Raw genomic sequence first — 19,015 nt, forward strand, 5'->3', positions numbered from 1 at the left:
TTCTCTCTCACACACACACACATATGCTCATAAGAACAGGTGGTGACTTCCTTGGTGGTCCAGTGGTTAAGAATCCACCTTGCATTGCAAGGCACATGGACTCAATCCTTGTTCTGGGAAGATCCCACATGCCACAGAGCAACTAAGTCTGTTTGCCACAACTACTGAGCCTATGCTCTAGGGCCTTCGAGCCACAACTACTGAAGCTCATCTGCCTAGAGCCCATGCTCTGCAACAAGAGAAGTCACTGCAATGAGAAGCCCGCTCACCACAACTAGAGAAAAGCCTTTGAAAAGCAATGAAGACCCAGTGCAGTCAAAAAATAAAATAAACACTTAAAAAAGAGAGAGACAGAACAGGTGGAACAATCCTTTAGCAAACCTGAGAAACTTTTTAAAGACACAGGATTGTAAGAGGACGAAAGATGAGAGAGGTGGACTCTGGACGGAGACACTCACTTGAGAGAGAAGCCGGTGTCTGAGGCAGGAGCTTCGGCAGAACTATTTGTGGGGTCTTCACCGAATGCTGCGGGAGGCAACACCCCTTCTTTGGGGCTGCAGGGGGTCTGGCCGAGAGAGATGGAAGACGGGAGGCAGAGCAGGGACTTCATGACAGCCGAGGACACCTGGCTGCTGATGGAGTAGAGTTTACTGGTCTTCTCGTCCAGTGGCTTCATCTCGCAGGACTGGGTCCGGCTCAGGGGGAAGCTCCGAGCCCGCTGACTTGGCATCTTGACCACTGGGCCTCGGGGTCCCTCCATCTGTGTCGCCAGCAGCCTTGAGAGAGGGTCGGGGTCGGGGGAGAGGGTTTTCTGGCCGGGCTGCTGTTCCAGGGCAGTGTGCCCCGACACGCTGGGGTCGCTGGCCTCTGAGGTGGCCGGGGAGGCGGGGGGCAGCTGCTCTGGCTCTGGCCGCTGCTGCTCCATGGTGGGGGGAGCCCCTCGCCCTGAGGGACCAGAAGCCCGCCCTCCCTCTTGCTTCCCGGGAAGTTCTGCTGCTTCACCCGAGGAGCTGGAGGCCTGGAGGCTCAGTCTCTGGGCTCCTCTGTCAGGCGGGTGAGTGGAGCCGAAGGTTTCGAAGGAGCTGATCCTCTGCTTGATAGAGGACGAGGCCCGCGGGGGTGGCCCGGGGCGCTCCCTGGAGGCGGGGGTCGGCTGGCAGGAGGCGGCCATCTCTCGCCTGGAGTCCGGAGCACGATTGCTCAAACCTCTCAAGCTTTGGCGAAACCAGGCTGGCTTGGGGGCTACTGGAGGGCCCTTCTTCGCGGTGCTGCCGCCTGCCGGCTTGTAAGCTTTGGGGCCGCCACCCGTGGTGTCCAGCTTCGCGGCAGCCCCGTCTGGGTGACCTCGCATCCCGTCTTCCTCACCCCGCGGGGCGTCGGGCTGCAGCGGCACGTGGTTATGGCTCTCACTCATGATGGGGCTAAAGAGATTTTTGATGCAGTCAGAAATTCTAACCCAAGGGTCTTCGGCTGTGGTCTCAAGGCTATAGTCCATCCGAGCCTGTCTCCTAAGCAATGGGTGTTTTACTGGGGACGTTTGCGTCCCTAGGGGGCAGAAAGAAGGCCAGAGCTGTGTGTTACACCTCGTTGTGGGTTTTCCTCCTAAGTTCTACTTTCAAAGATGAACAGCAAGGATTTTAGGGGAGGAGATGAGCAGAGTGGGAGATCCCTAGCTGGATAAGCTGCTACCCCAGGTGTTATCACCTGGCTGAAGCGCACACAGAACCAGGGGACCAGGGGCGTGAGTTAATGCCACAGCATCCTAGTGTTTTACAGCTAGAAAGGTTCCCACAGAATACCCAGTCTGATCTCTGATGCTGTGTAATTGAGGAACCCAACATTCACAAGGATAAGGGGTCACCTGTTGGCAGAGCCAAGACCCTCGTCTCCTGACTCCCCACTTTTGTGTCCTTTTGTAAGTCCCCTCCATACAAACCTTCAAGTTGCAAACTTTCAAAGATGCAAATGTGTGTTCTCATGTCCAATCACGTGAGTTAGTTCATATGTCTGGTGTACATTGTCACATGTGTGCATCCTCTACAAGTGGTTGTGCTTGCGTACACTTTACTGGATAGGACTGTACAGAGGACAGTAGTGCAGTGTCTTTATTTCAAGCTCAGAATGTCTGGAAGCAAGCGTAAAAGCAGTGGTGATGTAGCTGGCACTACTGTACTTTTCAAGGTACTGTACTGCCAGATTTAAAATGTTTTACTTTTTGTGTTTATTTTTTATGCATTATTTTTGTGAAAAATATTATAAATCCATTACAGTACAGTACTATGTCGCAGACTGTGTTAGCTAGGTACCTAGGCTAACTTTGTTGGACTTAGGAACAAATTGGACTCACGAACTGTGCTCTCAGAACGGAACTCATTAGTATGTAGCGGACTTACTGTGCTAAGTAGCCTCTTGGATAACTCATTAAAACTTTAAAGGTCAAAACAATTCTCAATTCTCTTACCATTTAAACTTTTAAGCCATGAGTCACACACTGACAGCCTTAATTGGTTTGGACCACCTACGTCGCTGAAAAGCAATGCAGGCCTGAAGGACTTTAGACAGGTTGCACCCCAGTTCAATGGGTTTACAGCCCTCTTTCTCACCCAGTCAGCATTTCACACATTGAAGTATCATCTGGTCCCTGCAGTCATGTCAGTTTGCTACTCTCCCTACTCGAAGACTTAACCAGCTTGCTCAGCAGAGGAGCGTTCCCAGCCCAAAGAGTCAACGAGAGATGAGAAGGCTCCAGGGAGAAAGAAGCGCTGTACCAGTGATTTCCCAAACTGGGCTGCACACTGGAAACTGGAGGATCTAAAATATACTGGGTCTGATTTAATACACCTGGGATGAGCCTGGGTGTTGGCATTGGGGCAGCCCCACAGGTCCTTCCAGCCTGCTCTAGCAGGCATGCCCAGTCAAGTTCAGGCCCTCACCCCTGGGGTCAGAAGAAGGGGAGCATATGTTGGTCTTTCTTGGAAGTCCATCTTGAACAAGCCAGGACAGGGGAGGCTCTGCCACCCACCACTCTTTCCCAGGGGCAGAGGGAGGCTGGCCGCCAGGTCCCGCACAGCCGAGAAGCCAAGTGCGTGTGTGGCCCTTCGGTCACCCCAGGCCTCATTGCTCTGGTGCCACGCTCTGGGCGGTGCCTGGTATCAGAATTCAGCCCGGTGTAAGGAAGACATTGATTACTCCCGCTTGTTGTCCCAAGGCCAGCCCTCAAGCTGCAAACCACGCAGGGCATTAAGCCTGGAAGACCCCAACGAGACCTTCTGCACTGTCCCAGCGGCCGGGGTGGTTAGTACTGACTCTGGGGCTTTACTAGGTGTGTTTGGCCCTCTCAGCCTGGTCCTGCATTTATGCACTGCTCTGCTGTAAGGCCTGTTGTAAGACTCAGCAGTCAGACTCTCTCTGTGAGAGCCTTATGCAAACTGGGGCGAGGAGCTCTCGCCGGTAGAGCGCTGAGACGTTCCCTGGTGTGTTCCTCAGTTGGGGTGACTAAAGGGTGGGGAGGAGCCTCTAGTAGTAGGGCCCCTGCTCCGGGCGAGATGTGCCAGGTATTTCCATTGACAGCGTTCCTGGGCCTCCAAGAGCCTTCTGTGAGCTTTGCATGTGGTTATTGTTGTTTAGTCGCTAAGTCACAATGGACTCTTTTGCAAATACCACGGACTGTAGCCCGCCAGGCTCCTATGTCCATGGGGTTCCGCAGTCAAGAATACTGGAGTGGGTGGCTATTTGCATGTAGTGCTACTCAAACAGGCTGAGCAATAAATATGTAAGTGTGTAGCCTATATATTTATAATTCCGCCACCACCACTATTGGGAGCTCCCTGATGGCAGGGACTGGTCTGTCTTCTTTCAGTCATGCTCCTTCACATTCAGTCTCATCTCTCTCTGTGCGTCTCCCTCTTCATGTGTCTCTCTCTCCCAGTGTCTGTCTCTTCCTCTGCCTTGCTCCTTCCTGAGAAGCCAGCACAGGGACCCATGAAGGCAGCATTCAATACACACTTACTGAATTGAATCACTTGTTGGGGTTCTATGTGATTTCCCACTTGCTGATGAGAAAACTGAGGCTCACACACAAAAAAGTTGAGTTGCCCCAGATCACATTGGTGAAGGACAGAGCCAGGTTTCCCACCCTGGTCTCCCTGACCCCAAATCCCATGCTCTGTCCTCAAAGCTCTAAATATTCAGCTCACATCTCAGCACTTTCAGTGGCAGCATGGGGCACACCCCGGTCATCCCCCGCATGGGGGTGGTGACCACCAGCAACCTGCTATTCACTCATGCCTCTCTGACCCCCATTCCCAGACTTGGAAATGCTGGAAGCAGCTTTCTAGAAGGCTGTCACCCTGGAGGCAGCGGTTGCTTGCTGTGGTTGGATAGGCGTGTCTGGGACCTTTCCCAAGGGCTCCCTTCTCCAGCTGACTCTCTGGATTGGCCCGCATTGCCCCCACATTGCCCCCGTACATCCCCCCACCCCCCCACCCCGCATCACAGCATCACTACTCCAGCCAAGAGGTTCCCAACCTGGATGGCACCCCCATGGTCCTGCTGCCCCACCACCTCAGGGGGAGCCCTGACTGCTCACCAGCCCAGGTCCAGCTGTCCAGCCATGCAGGATGCTCTAACGCTCCAGACAGTCTTCCCCTAGTGCTGGACCTTGACCCAGAAGGTCCCTCCTCCTGGCAGATAGCAATGAAGACCTACCTGGGCTGGCTGCCCTCCTCCCTGGCTGGCCCTCTGAGAAGGATGTCGTGTGTGGCCCGACTGCAGGTCCTGGGTGGCCAGCAGCGGCGTGAGGGGTTCTCCCTGCTGCGTCTTCCTGCGGAGGCGGCGGTGGCAGCAGTTCTCTGGCTTCCTGTGGTGTAAACAGGAAGTGAGACTGTGTCAAAACGGTAGCCTCCAGCTGTGAGAAAGTAAGGAGCCCTCTGATTGGGACTGGGGGGCCGACATCGAGCCGCTTTAATGAGTAGTCCAATAGCAGCCCAGCTGGTCAAGAGGGTCCTTTCCTTCATGGCGCTGCCTGCATGGGTGACCAGGGAGCTGGCACCTCCTGGAGGCCCAGAGCACCCCTCTGCTTCCTGGACACATGAGCCGGCATCCAGGACAAGGGCTTATCCACTTGATACATGTGAAGATCCTGGGGGGAATGGGGCTGGCACTGCCTCACGTACCACTCAGTTCAGTTCAATGCAGGTGCTCTGTCGTGTCTGACTCTTTGCGACCCCATGAATCACAGCACGCCAGGCCTCCTTGTCCATCACCAACTCTTGGAGTTCATTCAAACCCATGTCCACTGAGTCGGTGATGCCATCCAACCATCTCATCCTCTGTCGTCCCCTTCTCCTCCTGCTGCCAATCCCTCCCAGCATCAGGGTCTTTTCCAATGACTCAACTCTTCGCATGAGGTGGCCAAAGTATTGGAGTTTCAGCTTCAGCATCAGTCCTTCCAATCAACACCCAGGACTGATCTCCTTTAGGATGGACTGGTTGGATCTCCTTGCGGTCCAAGGGACTCTCAAGAGTCTTCTCCAAGACCACAGTTCAAAAGCATCAATTCTTCAGCACTCAGCTTTCTTCATAGTCCAACTCTCACATCCATACATGACCACTGGAAAAACCATAGCCTTGACCAGAAGGACCTTTGTTGTCAAAGTAATGTCTCTGCTTTTTAATATGCTGTCTAGGTTGGTCATAACTTTCCTTCCAAGGAGTAAGCATCTTTTAATTTCATGGCTGTAATCATCATCTGCAGTGATTTTGGAGCCCCCCAAAATAAAGTCTGACACTGTTTCCACTGTCTCCCCATCTATTTCCCATGACCAGATGCCATGATCTTAGTTTTCTGAATGTTGAGCTTTAAGCCAACTTTTTCACTCTCCTCTTTCACTTTCATCAAGAGGCTTTTTAGTTCCTCTTCACTCTCTGCCATAAGGGTGGTGTCATCTGCATATCTGAGGTTATTGATATTTCTCCCGGCAATCTTGATTCCAGCTTGTGCTTCTTCCAGCCCAGCGTTTCTCATGATGTACTCTGCATATAAGTTAAATAAGCAGGGTGACAATATACAGCCTTGACATACTCCTTTTCCTATTTGGAACCAGTGTGTTGTTCCATGTCCAGTTCTAACTGTTGCTTCCTGACCTGCATACAGGTTTCTCAAGAGGCAAGTCAGGTGGTCTGGTATTCCCATCTCTTTCAGAATTTTCCACAGCTTATTGTGATCCACACAGTTAAAGGCTTTGGCATAGTCAATAAAGCAGAAATAGATGTTTTTCTGGAACTCTCTTGCTTTTTCGATGATCCAGTGGATGTTGGCAATTTGATCTCTGGTTCCTCTGCCTTCTCTAAAACCAGCTTGAACATCTGGAAGTTCACGATTCACGTATTGCTGAAGCCTGGCTTGGAGAATTTTGAGCATTACTTTACTAGTGTGTGAGATGAGTGCAATTGTGTGGTAGTTTGAGCATTCTTTGGGATTGCCTTTCTTTGGGATTGGAATGAAAACTGACCTTTTCCAGTCCTGTGGCCACTGCTGAGTTTTCCAAATTTGCTGGCATATTGAGTGCATATGACTTTCACAGCGTCATCTTTCAGGATTTGAAATAACTCAACTGGAATTCCGTGTAGCACTACATCTGGCTAAACTTCTCCTCCCAGGGGGGAAGACAATGAGGCAAAGATCTGCACCCCTCCCCCACCCCGAGTCTTCACTAAGTTAAGGTTAGAACCCTTGGAGGAAAACTTGTATCTGTTGCTTTCTACATTGTGATTCATTATTTGGTTATTTATGGTCTTCCTTGATGGCTCAGTGGTTGGAAAAAAAAGAAAATCCACATTCCAATGCAGGAGACCTGGGTTTGATCCCTGGGTCAGGAATATCCTCTGGAGAAGGAAATGGCTACCCACTCTAGTATTCTTGCCTGGAGAATCCCATGGGCAGAGGAGCCTAGCAGGCTACAGTCCATGACGTCACAGAGACCTGGACATGACTGAGCGACCAGAAAACAACATGCAGCTATTTAGAAAGGATGTTAATAAGGATGACAGGAACTCTGGAACTGCGCCATATCTCCCCTCTGCTGCCCCTAGAGTGACCCGATCAGTTTAGGGCAGGACGGTTTTCCTGTTAAGCATGGATGTGGCCTCAGGCTGCTTCACAAACCAGTTCAGGGATGAGCTGGACCAAGCACCAAGTCACTCTCTAATGCTTGAGTAGAGTTTGGGTTTTCATACAGCATGAAAGACATGTTGCCAGGGCCCAGAGGCAGGGACCAGCACCAGTTCTGTCCAGAGCGGGGCAGAAAGCTTCCCAGGAGAAGTGCTTCTTGTCTGGCTCTTGAGCAAAGGGTAAGAACTTTCCAGGCAGAGAAGCCAAGGAAAAGTGTTCCAGAGAGATAAACATCCATGGTAGAAGCAAAAAGCAGAGCAACAATCCAGAAAGAAAAGAAGGCCAATATCAAAATGATGCTATATTATAGGGCTTCTCTGGTGTCCAGTGGTTAAGAATCCACCTGCTAATGCAGGGGACATGAGTTCGATCCCTGGTCTTGGAAGATCCCCTATGCCTCAGGGCAACTAAGCCCATGTGCCCTAACTACTGAAGCCAGAGTGCCCTAGAGCCGATGTCCTGCAACAAGAGAAGCCACTGCAATGAGAAGCCCACTCGCTGCACCTAGGTAGACCCAACACAGCCACAAAATAAAATAAATAAATAATTTAAAGAAAGATGCTGCCAACATTTTTCTGCAGGGGAAATACTCTGCCACACTGCAGTTAATGGTATCTCTTTTCTGCTCTTTCCAGGGTCAGGTGGAATGATGGGTTGGCTATAGACAAGGCTGTGAACTCCCTTCCAAAAGGAAGGAAAGAAGGAGGAACAAATGCCATGTGGGACTAAAAGAGAAACTGAAAATATTTGTGGCCTGAGATTTGTATCTACTTTGTCAATAAACATTCTTTAGGAAGGATAAGTCTATACAAGTTAGAAATGTGTTCACCAAGCATTGTCCCAGCCCAGGGTTCCCTATTTAGAACTGAGTTCTACGGTAGCACTTTGGAAACACCGAGAGACCAACCAACCCAAAGGAATCACTGTGTCTCTTGAACTAGTCCTTCATAAAAGCAAGGCTTGGCTATGACATTAGAAGCTTAAAATATCAGACTGATACCACTCATCAGCAGGAAAAAAAAAAAAAAAGACATGCGTCTGAAACTTAACTGCACCCAGGGAACTCAGCACCCAGTCTATATCCGTGAATGGTTGACACTTTCATAGGCTGATGCTCTGGGTACCAACCACAGTGGTGAAAGCAACTTTACATGTTGGAACAGACTCGGATGTGTTTTGTCTTTTCATCAACACACCTGATACTGCACCCTCTTCATGGGAGGTTTTTTTTTCAATTAGCTCCTGAAGTAAGATTGATTTCACTTGAATTTTGCTGTAAATAGTTTTTCCTGGTACAGGGCTTGGTAGTGAACGATGGAGAGAGATGGGAAAGAAGACAGAGGAGATGACTTAGGGGAAAAAGTGATTTTTAACCAAAAGTGATCATTGAAGCTGATTTTCTAGAAGGGAGAGAACTGGGCCTCTGTTGAAAGAAATATCCTGAAGGTCATTTTGGTTGTGGAAGTCCCCTTGAATTACAGTAGGTGAAAAAGACTTTGGGGTTGTCATAAAAGCTTGAGAAAGGTCATGGGACCCTGGAGAGGAAAGACTGGAGGAGGTGGAGGGTAGAGGACAGAGAGACAGAGAAAAAGAAGGAGGAGGAGCTGGAGGGAGGAAGGGAGGAAAGAATGGAGAGAGATTACACACTGGGGCCACAGAGAAAAACACCCAGTGAGAAATCCCCAGACATGGTGGAGGATATTTTAATAAGGATGACATGCAGCAAACAGCCCCTGTTTTTATGGTGCTGTCATCCCTTCTCTGCTCCCCCAACACCCAGGAAAATAATATGGTGCTGGCTGTGCCTTTGTAAAAGGCTGTGGAAGGGTCTGTGGGCCATGTGGGACAAAGCAGGAGGACAGAGAACTGCAGCTGCGGAAGTGGGGAGGGTGCAGGCAGGAGCGACGGATGCCCAAGAGGCAGCCAGGGCGGGAAAGACGGGGGACTTCTACCTGCAGCAGAGTCCCTGTCTGCCTTCTTCTTCCCCAGCAGCCTTGCTTGGGGAGATTTCCTCCCCATATCTGGTCCAACCCGGCCAGAGGGCACAAGGGCATCAGCAGGGCAGCCTCTGTGACTTCCACAGACCCTCTCTGGGTCTCCAGGAACAAAGTAGATAGCCTGGTTTCCCAGCTTCTCTGTTCCTAATTTGCCCTCTGGGACTCACAGGTCTTAGGCTCAAAGGAAAAGGAAATGTTTGCTTAAAATGGAGGCGCACAAGGTGAGGGTGTCTGTTCTGAAACCTTAACTGGACAGAGACTAGGTATCTTCAAGATTCATAAGCTGTCTGGCTGTAAGTTCATTTCAGTAGCAGACCTCACAAGTATTTGAGGTCAAAACCCTACCATGTGATTAAAAAAAATTTTTTATACCATGTTAATAAAATATTCTTTTGCTTGGAAAGAATTAAAAAAAAAAAAAAGGAGCAGGGGAACAGAGCCTCCTGGGCAACGCCACCACGAATTGCTAATGAGCCCACATCCTGCCAGCTCTCTGCAAGATGGTACTTCCTCTTCAGTAACCTGGCTTCCTCTCCCTCCTCTGCTCTCTCACTCCTCCTCCTCAACACCTTCCTCTCTGGGGTTTCTTGCTCCTCCTGAAGCTTCCCAACCCTCATTGCAGACTGTTCGAGGGGATTACCAGAGGCCCCAGTTCTACCTACCCTGTGAACTCTGCCAAAGAAGAAGTGAAAGACAGCCAAGCCTAAATAAAGTGATAAAGAAGGCAGTGATAAAGTGACCCACAGGCGATGTGAACTTGAGCAAGTCCCTCAGCTTTCTCTTCGCATGAAAGGGACTGTTATCCCCAGATGTCAGGCTTAACTGAAACATAGCACAGAATCTGGGTCTAAAAATGGCTCAAGATACAGCAATTGCCTGGCCAGGAGCCTGCCCTCCTGTGAGGGAGGGGGATGGGGCTGCAGAGAAAGGAAACGGAGGTCTGCAGGGGTGTGAGGGACGCACTGTCACAGCAATGAACGCCGATATGCCCGAGAGCCTGTAAGGCATCCGCTGGGTTGGTTCCATTGAATCCTCACCTTAGCCCATGGAGGGAGCTCTAGATTCAGCCGCAGGGACTTCCCTGGCAGTGGGATGGTTAGGACTTTGCCTTCCAGTGCAGGGGATATGGGTTCGCTTCCTGCTCAGGGGGCTAAGATCCCACAGGCCTTATGACCAAAAAAGCAATATTGTAACAAATTTAATAAAGACTTTTTAAATGGTCCACATAAAAAAAAGAAATCCTGGGGTTTCCCTGGTGGCTCAGTGGTAAAGAATTCGCTTGCCAATGCAGGAGATTTGAGTTCGATCCTCAATCCGGGAAGATTCCACATGCTGCAGAACAATTAAGCCCACGCACCACAACTCCTGACCCTGTGATCTAGAGCCCAGGAGGCTCAACTACTGAGCCCACATGCCCTAGAGCCCATGCCATTACTGCAATGAGAAGCTCATGCACCATAACTAGAGTAGCCCCCGCTCACTCACAACTAGAAAAAAGCCTGTGCAGCAATGAAGACTGCTATGAAGACTGAAGCACAATGAAGAGTGCTACCAAAAATAAATAAATAAATAACGTTTAAAAACCCCAATGCTTGTAAAAATGAAATAAAACTTAAAATAAAATTTAAAAACTTCGACCCAATTAACAGATAAGGAAACTGAGGCTTAGAGACCTGTGAGAGCAGCCTTGCATTCCAGTGTGTCATGGATGGCAACGCAGACGTCATTCAGCAAGACTGGGGCTTCAGCTGAGATCCGCCAAGCTGCAAAGCTCTCTCTCTGAAGTCAGCCTTAAGCTTGAGCCCAGCCCCTTCTCTCTGATGGAGGAGAAACCCCTTCTTTGCCCTCAGTTGACACTCTACTAACGCCCCAGTCAACCCTGCTTGGTGCAAGAGAATGCTCAACCCTCTCTTACCTGGCCACAGGTGGGCAAGGTGTGTCCAGAAGGGCACATGGAGTCCTTTCTCTCTTCCAGACTCTTCTGAGGGTCACTGTCACTTTTAAAGTATTTTCTGGGTGGAGGCTTGGGCTTGGAGGATGTAGGCTTTCTCACCAAAATTTCAAAGGATTTCTTGAGTCTCAGTGGCGGGTGGCTGCCCTGGCTTGCAGGGAGGGGCAGGTTCTCCTGGGGGTGCCTGGATGAGGCCCCAGGAGGCACCCCTGGTTCCCGCCCCAGGGGCAGGCTGGGGCTGTGCGCACTGACTTCCAGGTCGGAGGGTGGCTGCTCCCCGCTGCTGCTGGGACTACCCCCGGGGGATCCTGACATGTAGCTGCTGTCGCTGCTGGAACGGATCATGACCTTCTGCGCCCGGCGATGCGGGGGTGCAGAGTTCTTGTCCCGCTCCTTCTCCAAGGTGGGCCGCCCGTGCCAGCTGCTCTCCAGTCTTTTGACACCTGCATTGGAAGCACAAATAAACTCCATTCCTGGTCTGGCTCAGGACTGCTGCCAGGGGTATGCTGCTTGCCCAGGCTGTCTGCTTCTCCCCAGAGGTCACTTTGGAGTGAAGCTCAGAAGTCTCGGGTCTGGCGTCCAGCACCAGTGACATCAGGCTGGGAGAATCATTCAAACTTTCTGAGTCTCCAGGTGTAGAGACGGAGATGCATCCCCAAGGTTGCCCTTCAAGGAAGGGCTTGATGTCCTGGCTGTCAGCCCCTTCAGGGACCACCTCACCCAAGAGGCAGCCCACATCCAGTGCCTGATGGAGACGGGGCTAGAAAGACCCAACCAATTCTACACACAAGACATCTCCAATGGGCCATGTTAGCTCCATGGCTGGGCAGAAGTAGTCTGGTAGGGGCAGTCTGGTATCATCTCTGCTCAACTGACCACTCTGCTCAGCCCTGTGACCCCCCTTGCTCCATAGGTGTGGAGCCTCCAGATGCTTCTGAATCAACATTCTGACCATGCCCCATTTCAAAGCCTGCTGGCCTTTGGGGGAACCCAAACTTCCACCCTCCATTTCCTATCTGTAAAATGGAGATCCTCATTTCAGAGTCACTGGACATTTCGAGGTTCAAAATCAAACAGAGAAAATGTCTGTGAAGGCACTTTGAGCTTTGTACCAAGAGGTCAGGGCTTTCATGGTGGCTCAGTGGTAAAAAAAAAAACAAAAAACAAAAAACCCACCTGCCAATGCAGGAGACTCAGGTTCAACCCTGGGTTGGGAAGATTCCCCTGGAGGAGGAAATGGCAATCCACTCTACTATTCCTGCCTGGGAAATCCCATGAGCAGAGGAGCTTTGTGGGCTGTAGTCCTTGGAGTCGCAGAGAGTTGGACATGACTTAGTGACTGAGCAACAATAATTAAGAGGCTACCTTTCTTTCCAAAAATGAGGATGAAGCAAGGCCAGAAAACCACTGTGCCTTAGGCAGACTCTCCTCTTCCTTTTCTTCCTATGCAGCCCTTCCTCCTGGTTCTGAGTCCCGCTCTGAAACCTCCTCATATTCTGAGCACTAGGGCCAACCACACACCCTCCACTGACCCTTCTTTGTCTCTAGTAGTAGAAGATGCCCCTTGCCTAGCACCACAGATCAGAGGAGCGGGAGCAGACCGAGGCCCAGGCTCTCGCTCAAATGTCAGCACATTCTGCAAGTCCAGGAGCAACAGGGGAGCCCCACAGGCGAGCATCTCAGACCTCAGTACAGAACCAAGGCCGACCAAGCTCATAATTCAAATTGTCTTTAGAGAAAAAGCTTCTCTTTTGCTTTTTCCTGATCATAAAATAAAAATGCATCTTTGTTTAAAGTCAGCTGCAAAAAGGAAGAAATGAAAGCAAAAATTCACCCTCAGCCTATCAGAGGTAACCGCTGTCAAACTTTTTTTCTCTGTCCTCCTCCCTTGAGCATAGAAGCATGTTGACCGGGTGGAAATGGGAGAACACCACTGAAATAAAATTCTGGGTCCTGTCCTTTTGTCTGGATACTTTTCAGACTGTGCAACATCCTTATGAATATCAGTGCTAAAGTCTGCACATTATTCTATAATATGGACATTCCACAAAGACCTGGCCAATGCCCACCAGCTGTACATTGGAGTTGGCCAGCCTGGTTCCCACCCCAGATCATCTGCACTCTGTGGCTGATCTGGGGTAAGGGAGCCTCTCAGGGCCCCACATTTTTCTAAAAATATGCATAAAAATCATATGGGAAGATTCAGAGAAATAGTGTATTAAATAGCATGCCTAACATGATAGAACTCAATACATGTCAGAAACTCTATTAACAGATATTACTCTTTCTAAGGAACCTATTATCATGGGCTACTGGTTGAAATCTCAAATGCCCATAGGGACAGAGGTGAGACAGGCAACCTGGTAAAATAAGATAACAGGGAATGGTGAGGACTGTAAAGAACTAGAGAAAGTTTGTGGATTTAAAACAATTCAAATTCAGATGATTTTAAACTCTTGTGCCTCTGAAACAGAGTAAAATGGGACCCCAATTTAGCTGGTGGACTGCTAGTTTTCAATCCTTGTCTATGAACCAGGCTTGTCTGTGATGACTACTACGTGTTCCTGGGGTGGAGAGTAAGTTAGTGGCTAGACTCAAAGCTTTCTAAGAAGACAAAGATGCTGCAAATGCAAGTTCACTGTCTCCTTACCTTCTAGACTCCACTGGTGCCGCTCCTTTCCAAACTTGATGTTCTCCACAGCCTGGGCCACAGCTTCTTTGAGCTGCTGTTCAGAGACCTGGAAAATATACATCACCTCCTCAAGCAAATAGTGGGAACTTCTGCATCAGGTTGTGAGTCCTGTACCAATTCCCTAGCTGGGCCCCTGGATTTTGCTGTCTTTTATTCACACCCACTCCACAAAGAGTTGACATTCCCAGAAACACCCTGCATCAGTGGTTCCCTAATTTGGACAAAGTCCAAACTCTGTCAATAAAGGGATTCTCAAGGTGGCCCCTCTGAACTCCCAAACCTTCTTTCCACTACTTGCTGCCGAACTGGGCAGAGTGACCATTTCAGAGTTTACCTCTGGGAAGTTCTTCCACACTTAATGCTGCCATGACATCATCATTGCCTTCATTACCAACATTAAGGATGTCATAACTGTAACCATAGCCATCTTATTGCCACAAGTAATTAATCACCTTCGAGTAATAGTTAAAAGTATGAGTTCTGGAGCAAACAGACTCATGTGCAAGTCCCAGTCCCCTCATTTTGTAACCACACACTCACACAAGGAACTTAAGCTTTTAACCCTCAATATTTTCCCTGCAAAACAGTGACAATAATAGAACCTACTTCACAGTAAAATCAGAGGGTTTTTAAAAAGAACTTTTTGGACACCAAAAGCACAAGAAACAAAAGAAAAAAAAAGCAGATAAATTGGACAATCTCAATATGAAAATATTCTGCATATCAAAGAACTATGATATAAATTGGACAGAAAATATAGATACAATTAGATGACAAAAAAGAAAAAGATAGATAAAAAGAAAGAAAAAGAGACAAATCGGATAACATCAAAATGAAAATGTTCCATGTATCAATCAACAAAGGGCAAAATCAGCAGAGTGAAATGGGACTCACAGAATGGGAGAAGGCTTAGGCAAATCAGATTCCTACAACTCAACAGCGAGAGCAATCAAACCATCCAAGTAAAAATGGGCAAAGGATTTGAATAGATATTTCCCAAAGAAGACAGACAAATGGCCAATAAGCATGTGGAAAGATGTTCAACATCAGTAATCATTAAGGAAATGCAGATCAAAACCAAGAGAGAACTTCCCTGGTGGTCCGGTGGTTGGGACTTCCCCTTCCAAAGCAGGGGGAAGAGGTGCTAAGATCCCACATGTTTCAAGGCCAAAAACCAAAACAAAAAACAGTATTGTAACAATAGGAAGCAGTATTGTAACAAATTCAATAAAGATTTTAAAAATGGTCCATATAAAAAAAATCTTAAAAAAAACTCAAAAACACAACAAGATATCACTTCACACCCATGAGGATGGCTAGGTGGTCCAGTGGTTAGGAATCAGCCTGCCAATTCAGGGAACACAGGTTCAAGCCCTGGTCTAGGATGGTCCCAATTGCCTCAGGGAAACTAAGCCCATGGGCCACAACTGCTGAAGCCCACACACCTTAGAGCCCATCCTCTGCAATAAGAGAACCCTGTGCAACTAGGGTTGTAGAGAGTGCAACCTACAACTAGAGAGTAGCCCTTGAACAGCAACAAAGACCCAGTGCAGCCAAAACTAAAAATCAAGTCATTAAAATAAATAAATAAACAAAAAGTGACAAGTGTTGATAAGGATATGGAGAAATTGAAACACTTGTGTGTTGCTGGTGTGAATGTAAAATGAGACAGCCAAGATAGAAAACAGTATGGCAGTTTCTCAAAAAATTAAAAATAGAATTACTATATGATCCAGCAATTCTACTTCTGTATATTACCCACATAGAATGGAAAGCAGGGACTCGAATAGGTATTTGCACACTCAGGTTCATAGCAACAGGATTCACAATAGCCAAAAGGTGGGAGCCACCCAAGTGTCCATCAACACATGAAGGGATGTGCAAAATATGGCCTCTATATACAATGGAATCTTATTCAGCCTTAAAAAGGAAGGAAATGCTGACACAGTCCATAGCACAGGTGAGCCTAATGGACACCATGCTAAGTGAAAGAGCCCAGTCACATATGACACCACTTAGATGAGGTATGCAGAGTTGTCAAAATCAGAGAGCAAACAGTGGGAGCTCTGGGACACAGTGGGAGGCAGAAAGTAAGCAGAAGAGTCATCTCCAGAGCGGGGTATGAGGACTGTTTAAGGGGTAGAGAGTGTCACTTCTTCAAAATGAAGAGTCCTGGGAATGGCTGATGGTTATGGCTGCAAAACAAATGTGAATGTCAATCACATCACTGGACTCCATGCTTCAAAATGGCTAAGACTGGGGACTTCCCTGGTGGTCCAGTGGCTAAGACTCTGTGTTCCCACTGCAGGGTTCCATCCCTCATCAGGGAACTAGATTCCACCCACAAGTAAGAGTCTGCATGCTGAAACAAAGATAGAAGATCCCACGTGTTGCAATTAAGACCCAGTGCAGCCAAATAATACATAAATATTTCCTCCAGTGTGCTCACTGTCAGTGCTCACTAACTAAGCAGGGCTGCATTTGAACCCTGCCACACAGGCCTGTGTGGATGTTACCCACCATCCCCTTCTCTGTCCTATTTCTGCTGGGAGTTCAGAAATCCACTAATTAATAACATAGGCTATCATGGGGTTAAATCCTAGCCTCTCCACTTCGTAGCTCCACCATTGGGCAAGTGCCTTTTCCCTTCTAAGCCTCAGTTTTCTCATCTGTGAGATGGAGGGGAAAATCACACCAGCTTCAGAGTTGGACAACAACTAAATGCCACTGTGTATGTCAGGTCTTTGGCAAACCCACCTGGAACACATTGAGTGAAGTAAAGACTGATGGTGATTATCACCAGGGTCCCCAAAGTCATCACACCCATGCCCATGGCTGCACTTCCCAACTCCCACCTGCATCTCACTTGCCAGCCACTCAGTTCAGTTCAGTTGCTCAGTCATGTCTGACTCTGTGACCCCATGGACTACAGCACACCAGTCTTCTATGTTCATCACCAACTCTCGGAGCTTGCTCAAACTCATGTCCATTGAGTTGGTCATGCCATCCAACTATCTCATCCTCTGTCATCCCCTTCTCCTCCTGCCTTCAATCATTCCCAGCACCAGGATCTTTTCCAATGAGTCAGTTCTTCGCATCAGATGGCCAAAGTATTGGAGCTTCAGCTTCAACATCAGTCTTTCTAATGAATATTCAGGACTGATTTCCTTTAGGATTGACTGATTTTATCTCCTTGCAGTCCAAGGGACTCTCAAGAGTCTTCTCCAGCACCACAGTTCAAAAGCATCAATTCTTCAGCACTCAGTTTTCTTTATAGTACAACTCACACATCCATACATGACTACTGGAAAAACCATAGCTTTGACTAGATGGACCTTTGTCAGAAAAGTAATGTCTCTGCTTTTTAACATGGTGTCTAGGTTGGTCATAGCTTTTCTTCCAAAGAGCAAGCATCTTTTAATTTCATGGCTACAGTCACCATCTGCAATGATTTTGGAGCCCAAGAAAATAAAGTCTCTCATGGTTTTCATTGTTTCCCCATCTATGTGCCATGAAGAGATGATACCAGATGCCATGATCTTCATTTTTTGAATGTTGAGTTTTAAGCCAACTTTTTCACTCTCTCCTTTCACTTTTATCAAGAGGCTCTTTAGTTCTTCTTCTCTTTCTGTCATAAGGGTGGTGTCATCTGCATATCTAAGGTTATTGATATTTCTCCCAACAATACTGATTACAGCTTGTAATCCAACCTAGCATTTCGCATGATGTACTCTGCATAGAAGTAAGCAGGGTGACAATATACAGCCTTAACGTACTCCTTTCCCAATTTGAAGCCAGTCTGTTGTTCCAAATCTGGTTCTAACTGTTTCTTCCTGACCTGCATACAGATTTCTCAGGAGGCAGGTAAGGTGGTCTGTAAGGTAAGGTGGCAGGTAAGGTGGCAGGTAAGTTGTATTCCCACCTCTTTAAGAATTTTCCACAGTGTGTTGTTATCCACACAGTTAAAGACTTCGTTATAGTCAATAAAGCAGAAGTAGATGTTTTTCTGGAATTCTCTTGCTTTTTCGGTGATCCAATGGATGTTGGCAATTTGATCTCTGGTTCCTCTGCCTTTTCTAAAGTCAACCATTATCAGTCCTAAAGCTAACTGCCTGCTAGCCTGTCTAACTAAACACCCTACAGTGCCTCCATCTTACTGGTCCCCAACTGAGATCATTCTTGTTGAGTTCTGCCCCAAGGTCACAGGTGTTAGGCCTCCTCAGAAGTGAAGCCCAGAATCAAGGTCACCTCTGAAGCTGACTGAACCCCTTTGGCTTTGCCAAAAGCCTCCTGATCATCACTAACAAACTTCCTGACTCCCAATTAGGCAAAGATGCCCACTCCAGTAAACAACCTATGGCGCCCCAACCAATCGCCTAACACCAACCGTCCAGCAGGAATTTTCTTTGTCTTGAGGCTATAAAGATTGACTATCAACCCACGGAAACTGTAGGCTCCTCCTGGTCTGCCAGGTCTGCCTGGAGGTTGGCCTGCTGTGCTCCCATTGCCCACATATCTCTGCTCTTTGTTCTTAAAACACTCACTCCCTTCTGAACTGTTCTGTGTCTGGAAATTCTTTTCCAACTCGAGCTTGGACTGCCTCAACAATTCTCTTTCCTCCCAAGTACACTCCCTTCTCCAGTTCTCTGTTCTGGCTGTGGTGTTGCCTTCGCTCCATCTTTCAGTCTAAAACCACTCCAGTCCTCCTAGGTTCCCCTCTCTCTTATCCCAAACCTAATCAGCCAATAGATCTCTTTTATTCCCTCAACATCTGGGAATTGAAGATGGTTTTTAAAATCCTTGTTGCTGGTCTATTTCATTTATTTATTTGTTTATTTTTTGGCCATGCCACAAGGCATGTGGGATCTTAGTTCCCCGACCAGGGATCGAAACTGTACCCCCTGCATTGAAAGTGCAGAGCCTTAACCAGTGGACTGCCAGGAAAGTCCCCAAGAGCAGATTTTGTTGATTCTTTCCATGTTGCCTTCTGCTGCCCCTTCTGCTATATTCTCCTCCCACATCTGCTGCTTAATTCAGGCCCCATCATCTGTTTCCTTCCTCTGAAAAACTCCAACTCCACCTACTCCATCCTGTCCTCTGCAGAGCAATCAAAGGGTAAGAAGAAAAATCAGAACATGTTACAGCTAGAGCTTCAGACTCCCCTAGCTCATCACCACCCATAGAATGCAAACACCTTAGCATGC

At 48.2% G+C, this 19,015-nt stretch overlaps 1 protein-coding gene across 9 annotated transcripts in view; it reads right to left on the bottom strand.

Annotated features, from left to right (window-relative positions):
* IL16 (interleukin 16) overlaps positions 1-19,015 on the bottom strand; it is a 113,325-nt gene that overhangs the window by 11,878 nt on the left and 82,432 nt on the right. For 8 of the 9 annotated variants that reach the window (XM_070478219.1, XM_070478218.1, XM_070478224.1 and 5 more), the window contains 4 exons: positions 13,770-13,857; positions 11,084-11,562; positions 4,708-4,858; positions 459-1,545 (listed from right to left, as the gene is read on the bottom strand). In XM_070478219.1, the coding sequence (XP_070334320.1) occupies positions 459-1,545; positions 4,708-4,858; positions 11,084-11,562; positions 13,770-13,857 (1,805 nt within the window). Of the gene's footprint in view, positions 1-458; positions 1,546-4,588; positions 4,686-4,707; positions 4,859-11,083; positions 11,563-13,769; positions 13,858-19,015 lie in introns of those variants that run through there. The other variant, XM_070478227.1, reaches the window with a different exon arrangement.

This window comes from Odocoileus virginianus, chromosome 16 (genome assembly GCF_023699985.2).
Source record: "Odocoileus virginianus isolate 20LAN1187 ecotype Illinois chromosome 16, Ovbor_1.2, whole genome shotgun sequence".
Classification (NCBI taxonomy): Eukaryota; Metazoa; Chordata; class Mammalia; order Artiodactyla; family Cervidae; genus Odocoileus; species Odocoileus virginianus.